The 7,312-nt window shown below is 42.6% G+C and overlaps 1 protein-coding gene across 1 annotated transcript in view; it reads right to left on the bottom strand.

The window, feature by feature from the left end:
- Positions 1-1,047: 1,047 nt before the first annotated feature.
- FAM32A (family with sequence similarity 32 member A) overlaps positions 1,048-7,312 on the bottom strand; it is a 9,230-nt gene continuing 2,965 nt past the window's right edge. Inside the window, exons 2-4 of the mRNA XM_018555665.1 lie at positions 4,828-4,969; positions 3,018-3,071; positions 1,048-1,217 (exon numbers count right to left, since the gene is read on the bottom strand). Of these exons, the coding sequence (XP_018411167.1) occupies positions 1,149-1,217; positions 3,018-3,071; positions 4,828-4,969 (265 nt within the window). The 3' untranslated portion in view covers positions 1,048-1,148. The remainder of the gene's footprint in view (positions 1,218-3,017; positions 3,072-4,827; positions 4,970-7,312) is intronic.

Raw genomic sequence — 7,312 nt, 5'->3', positions numbered from 1 at the left:
ATATATTTTGAAGTTACATTACGCTCAAGAAGTGAAATCCAGTCAATCCCTATGGGCATGGTTCCCACCTGGGCGTATTTCAGCGCGATTTGTCGCGCTGAAAAACGTCCTACGTGCGAAAAAGTACTCGAGCTTCTTTTTCGCACGTAGGGGCTGATTGCAGCACGTATCCATTGGTATTTCCCAGTGTGGCTCGGGGTTAACAAAAGCGGTAACCCCAAGCCACACTTGGGAATACAGCGTAGGTCTTACCTTGTACGCGATCCCCTCTGTGTCCTCCGGCCGCTGCCGTCTTTCGGGTTCCATCCCTTGCGAGCAGGAGGGCGGAACCGACGGGAAGTTTGAAAGTTTAAAAAAAAAACAAAAAACAAAAAGAGAAAAAAATTCATACTGCCAGGGACGGAAAAAAAAACGAGCGTCGAACGCGCGTTTCACTGAACTAAAAAACGAGCCAAAAAACGAGCTGAAAACGCGCCTATAGTAACGCCCAGGTGTAAACCCAGCCTTAGTGATTGGGCTTACAATTACTTTAAAGAACCCTTGCAGTGGAGCTACCCCTGCACTGCAAGGGTTAACTGCTCGTTTTTTGCCTAGGGTAAAAAATAAAGTTATACTCAACAGATCCTCCAAGCCAGCTGGCTGTGACAGCGCTACCTTCAGCCTGTCTCTTCTTTTGCTGCAGTGAGGATATCCTCACATCCTACACACTGTGTATAGAACATGGGACCTTAGACTGCTGCAGCAGAGGTGGGAAGAGACTCCAGGGACCAGAGCAAGCCAACCCCTAGGAAGGGTGAGTATAACTTTTTTTTTTTGGCCTAGGTTAAAACAGGCACTTAACTCTTGTCTGGGGGGTAGGCCCCACTGCAAGGGTGTTACAATTTTTACCCAGAGTTCCTTTTTGTACTTTATATACTGCAGATTGTATTTTCTACATAACTATGACAAATGTTTCTCACTAAATAGGTAAACCCTTATTAGGATACTCCAATTAATCCCCAAAGAAGGTAAAAATAAATTACAAAACCATGACTTAAATTAGCACATTTTTTTTTTACTCACAGTTTATTTACATTGTTTAGAAGACACAAAAGGTAAAAAGTAAATACAAGGTTAAAGCCACATAAATAAAATAAGAAAAAAACTGCCTATTTTGTCCAGCTGACTTTTGGAATGTCATAATGCTCTGTCAGTGTATCCAGATGGCGATTAAAGTCCTGTGGAAGGGAAAAAAAAAAAAAAAGTACATATTTAACAACTGGCTCAATAATCACAAAGCCCTGTCACATGGCTTTAGAAAAGGACACGTTAGTGGATGCTAGTCAAAGAGTATCATCAAGCACACTTGCACTACAGTCGGACTTGCCGATAACAAATTCCAGTACTCTTCCAGGATAGCACATGGCGGAGACAGGCTACTACCACCAGGACAGCAACCACATCACCAGGCCAAATGTTAAAAGGTGGTCGTTATAATAAGGAACTGAAGGACGGAAAACGAAGAGTACAAACACATATTACAGGGTGGGAACCCTGCTTTCCTGGAGGACTACTGGAAACAGAATTAACAGTAAGTACAACTCTGGTTTTCCCCAGTCATCTTCCAGGACAGCATATGAGGGGGTGAGCAAGAACTTACCAGACTAGGGTGGGACCACAGCTTGCTTTCTCCCAAAGGTCTGATCCTGGCTTGATAAATGATACAGCTAATAATAGGGAATAAGCCTGGAAACATGGAAACACTTGACCATGTAATGGTCCTATAAATCTGCTCTAGAGTGTTGCCAGCTTTCTCCACTCAAAAAGCCACCAAGGCAGTCTTGGAACGTGCACTGACCAACAAAGGGGGAGTAGCTTACTAAACCTTATAAGATTTACAGATGGAAAGCTTAAGTCAATGGGTAATAGAAAATTTGGAATCTTGCCTGACTTAGTTTTGGCCTCAAAATAGAATGAATATGGGCATCTTATTTTTTTATAAAGTTCTTGTAGCTTCCAGATAGGCCAAAAAGCAATATCTGACATCCAATGAGTGAAAGCAATCCTCTTTGTTGTTGGAGGGTTGGTCACTAAAAAGGTAGGTAAGATAATATCATGGGTCCTGTGAAAGCATCTCCTCTGGATGGAAAAAACTGGAGAGCATTGAAAGAACGTCCTTTCAACATATGACCTGGTAACATGTTTCCTGCCCAGGTGGGAGGAGCCTGTGTCTCATATGCTGTCCTGAAAGACAACTGAGGAAAACTCAACTTTATCTACATAAATCACAAAAACAGATGCACATACAGCTACATGCTGAAGTTGCACAGTCACAATACACCATGTCACCAACACAAACCCCATGTTTCAAGGCATTCATAGATTACTATTGCAGGAATCGCCATTATAAAACAAGTTACACGCACCCCTCATTGAACTCTTCTCTGTAATACACAGTCACTCTTTGCAACTAATTCAACTTCATAACAATAAACAGACCCATCAAGCTTCCAATTGTTACAGATCCACATGCGTGTAGGTGCGGGTGTCCGTGCTCGGACGCAGATAGGATCAATCCCGTCTGCGTACGAGTAGACACCCGCACGGATGTGCAGCTCGGGTGAGCGTACGGCCGCGTCCCCCCATAGAGAACAGGCTGCTGCGTACAATCACACGCAGCACCTGTCCTTCTCGGGAATGGCCCGATACAGCTACGCACGCCGCACGGATCTGTACGGGCCGACTCCAAGCTGTGTGAATGAGGCCTAAGAGTTCTGTCTAAATATCAACCAGCCACTCGACCTTCATGGATATCAAAGGGCTGTGGATTGGATTTGTCAAGTGATGCCCTAAATCACATTATATAGAGTTTCCAAAGTATAACGTAGTGTATTCTTCTATAAATAAAGGCCTGAAGCGGTTACTGATTCAAGATGCCCTGAAAAACCCTTAAAATGGATGTGAACTGATTAAGCACCAAAACATTTCAACCTACTCATGCAGTCTACAGATTAAATGCTGCATTTCTTTTCACCTACCTCAACTCTTTGTTTGTGTGTTTTTGTAGCTTTCTTCAAAATTCTTTCCATTTGCTGCAAAAAAAAAAAAAAAAGTTGCAGAAGGCATATCAATATTTTGGGAAATCCAATCTAAAATCTTTAAAGCTCAACTCCAGGATCAAGAAAAAAAAAAAACCCTTGAAGTGCCGCCCACCCAACCCTCTTCGCACTTCAAGGGTTAAGAGTCTGTAATACTTACCTGACTCCTCGCTCTGGCAGGCTCACACATCTTCTCCAATTCTCCCTGACAGTCCGAGCAAATTTGTCAAGTAGCAATGCTGAATTGGAATCATAGAACATATAGGAAACAGGAATCTTACAGGAGAAATATGAAATACACTCATCCCCATAATTAGAGCTGACACTGCAGCTGTCATACCTTGGCTTTATTGATCGAGAACAGAGTGGTCACATACTGCTGATCGCTCAAGTTCCCAATCATCTCCCTGCAGAGAGTGGTGACTGTCAGTCAACACTCCCCGCAGGGATTGCCCCCTCTCCTCCCTGTTCCTCCAGCCCTGACTGGAGGAGGGGGCAGGCACAGCTGGCTCTAGAGAGGCAGAGTCAGCTGTCAATCAGGTAGCAGGATGGAATCCGACAATATGAGCAGGATCCGTTCCGGATGCAGCGTGGCTCTGCATTGTCAGGATATAGCGGACAATAGCTGAGTTTTGGGTCACAGGAGGACATTAGTATATGTCCTCCTATTACCCTAAAGAGAACTAGGCAAAAAAAAAAGGTTGGGCCATAGTTCTCTTTTAATCCAATAGGTCAATTGTGCAATTAAAACCATGACTATAGGACAGAGTAACGTTTTCAGGTTGAGCCTACGCTATTGCTTAGATCTTTAGCTTTCTGGCTATCAGCCACATGTAGAATAAAAGATTCTTATTGGCAAAAGCTACATAACTAGGTAATATGAGAATTATACAGAAGAAATATACCTTACAATATGTAGTTTAAAGTTGCTGTCATTATAGGGTCAAAACAAAACTAAAGCCAGCCTGTAAAGCAAGATGCTTATGTTTCTGCCGGCCCTTATGTTCAGAATCTGCCCCATATCTGGATCTGACCACCTTATGAATCCCACAATTCAGGTGTTTTTAACACCTGCTCCCCCACCACATGCTGCCATTCCTCCCAGTAGGTTATAAAGGGGGGAAGCAGGTATTAATACACCTGAAAATGTAGGATACCTGCAGCAGACAAGTTCAGCAACATGGTGGAATTCTGGCACACAGGCCACTGGAAAGGTAAGTATAGAGTTTATATCACTCAATAAGTATTGTCTTCACTAGAAACCAACACTTACGGGGACCTTTAAAAGTATTGCCGCAAGAAAAAAATTTTTTTACACAAACATTTTTTTTACAAAATGTTCATTGCCATCTGATGGCTTTAGGAGCCCAAGGTTGTTGGAATGCAAAGGAAAGGAATGTGGTTGTGAAAAGAAAAAAAAAAAAAAAGAAGAAGAAGGGGAGGAAAGTCAACTAGATTTTTAAATTTTGATGATTGCCTCTCCTCCAATTACACAGCTCTCTATTCAGTGGTAAGAAGCGGCTACAAACTGCGGCCTACATTTTATGAATGGGCCATAAACTGTGGGCTGTGGTGTGTGAACCCCAGCAAATATAAAAAAAAAAAGTCAACTGCAGGTCAAATGTACTTGTCAACGAACTCAAAATGACTTAAGCACCTAAAACTCACGAGCAGAAAGCAAACTGAATTTTGTGCATTGGCACAAACCCAACGCCCGCCAAAACAGACCCCAACACAGTAGTCGGCTTACCCTTTTCTCTTGCATTTTTTCAAAAGCATTCTGAGCTGGTGTTCTTTTATCTAAAGTCGGCTTCTTTTTTTCTTCTTCGTTTTTCTTGCTGGTCATAATTTGTTGCATCATTTTGTTTTTGTCTTTGTCTTTCTTCTTTTTTCTAAAAAGTATAATGGTATATTTGAAGTAACGCAATCATGCAAGTAAATTTTGGTGCAGCACTAAACTGTTAAATCAGAATAAAATTCACTACTTCCAGTTAGCTTCCATGCCTCATAGAAGTAGTTGACAGGACGCATTTTGAAGGCCTTCGGAGCCTCTACTACAAGTCATAAGACGCTTTTGCAGCCAAATTGGGATAACACCTACGTTATATTTGTTACATGTTCCCATTCACATAGCATAAGCTAAAAAAAATGCTTCTTGCAGTTTAACCTCCCTGGCGGTAATCCCGAGTGTGGCTCGGGGTTAATTTTCATTACCAAAAGCGGTAACCCCGAGCCACACTCAGGATTTCACTGTAGCGTCTTACCTTGTCCACGATCCTTGCTGTGTCCTCCGGCAGATGCCGGCATCCGTCTTCCGGGGTTCCGTCCCCTGCGAGCGTCCGCGTCGCAGGGGGGCGGAACTGGCGGGAGATTTGAAAGTTAAAAAAATTAGACAAAAAAATAGAAACAAAAAAAAGGAAACAAAAAATGAAATAAATCAGACCGCCAGGGAGGTTAAATGGACTTTACTCGGGTTAGCATGTTAAGGGTTAAAATGTCTTCTTGTTTCTATTTCTTTGAAGTGTTAGGAGGGGCTGTGATGGGTGCAGGGTCTCGTCCATTCAAAAGTGGCTTGTGCATTAAATGTTAATGCAGCGTATCAGATAAACACAATCCTCAAATTTCAGTCCCTCAAATTTCAGTCCCAAGAAAAACCTGGAGTCAGCCATCTTGCCTGATTTAACAAAACAACATCTAAAAAGGGAAGAATATTTTTTTTTAATTATTTTTTAGAATGCTGCATGTGTGAAAAGGAACAAACATATGGAGAGGTTTTACTAAAAGTTAACTGCAAAAGTGGAAATACACTTTAAGCAAAATGTACTTAATCTAGTCAGAATCCTAAAAAAAAAAAAAAAAAAAAAGGAAGGAAATATCTGTTTACCGTAGTGACTATTTTAGGCACACATGGACCTGCCCTAGTAAAATATGGTTTCCCACCGTGAGGCTTCTACGTGGCAAACTCATTTTGGCAGGTCTTTAATTACCATCCTACTAGCAACAGGAACTGCCTGGGGAATTGGCTTGACTTTAGCTGACTGGAATTAGCTTCTGGTATAGGTGGGGCATCTCATTGTATACTGCGATAGTGTTTTATGTGATCACTGTGATTGGCTGTACAGTGATGAAGTAATTGGGAGTCTGCACTGCTGGCTCCTGAGCACCAGAAGTTAACCATGACGTTTTGATGACAGATCGGTCAAAGTTCTGGGGACGATTGAGCACACACGCATTACACCTCAGTGATGCATATATGCAGGAACTCAATGTTAAGGCCCTCCTCCATATATGTGGGGTTATAGTGCTTTTACTGCTTGTTTGGAATATGGAAATACTGAAGTATGCATGATCTGGGCGCATGTTCACTTTAAGCCGTTACAGCTGCAGTTTGTATTTTCTTTTAGAATATTGGTTTAAGCTTTATGAATAAAAGCTGTTCAAAGTAAGCACTCGTGTCAGTGTTATATGGTTGGGTCCAACTAGTTATGAGCCTGGGGTTGGTGTGATCCTAGTTCACCAAAAACTGGGACCACCACATTTCCCAACCCTTGGCGACTTTTAGCTGCGGGGCAGACATTGCACATGTTGCAACTTATAAGGCCAGAAGAGGGGGGGGGGAATGGTGTCACACTTTTGAGCGAGCTCAGGTAAACTGGGTTTGCACCAAGCCCAGGTCCATGACTAGTCCACATCTCTATGAGTGAAATTGTGGTGGACAGCTCAGCCTGTTAAGCTGGCCAGACACTATACAGTCTGACTATGCAATCTTGGCACAATCTCCTTTACATTTAACACAGCCATGTAATATGAGGGCAAACCTAAGCAATCCATTTATTTGTATGATGTCAGGCATGCACGGGCACAGAGGGCTGTGTATTGCAAAAATTGGCCACATCTCGGCACCTGGGAGCTATATCTGCTGTCTGTACAAATCAATGATAGGCGGCGGATGTATACTGGTAAACGCTGCTCCAAGTGTAAACTTGCCTATAGGAATAGAAGTACATCTCTGCAGTCTCCATACAGGTGCGCACATCCAAACCTGTACATATTTACATGCTCAGGGCAGCAGTCACCAGTCCAGCATTCACCCAAATTGTAGTATCCAACTCACTTTATCACTAACTGTCTATCTAATCTTCATTACATGCAGCAAGGCATTAAAGGCTTGGAGGTCTGTGTGCAGTAAAAAAAAAAAGACCAGATCTTTGCGTCTGGGGGGCCCCCGGGGTTTG

This window comes from Nanorana parkeri, unplaced genomic scaffold, assembly GCF_000935625.1.
Source record: "Nanorana parkeri isolate BGI_ZX_2015 unplaced genomic scaffold, ASM93562v1 scaffold207, whole genome shotgun sequence".
Lineage (NCBI taxonomy): Eukaryota > Metazoa > Chordata > Amphibia > Anura > Dicroglossidae > Nanorana > Nanorana parkeri.
Note: the sequence above shows the minus strand (reverse complement) of the source record. Positions and strands in the feature narration are given on the sequence as shown.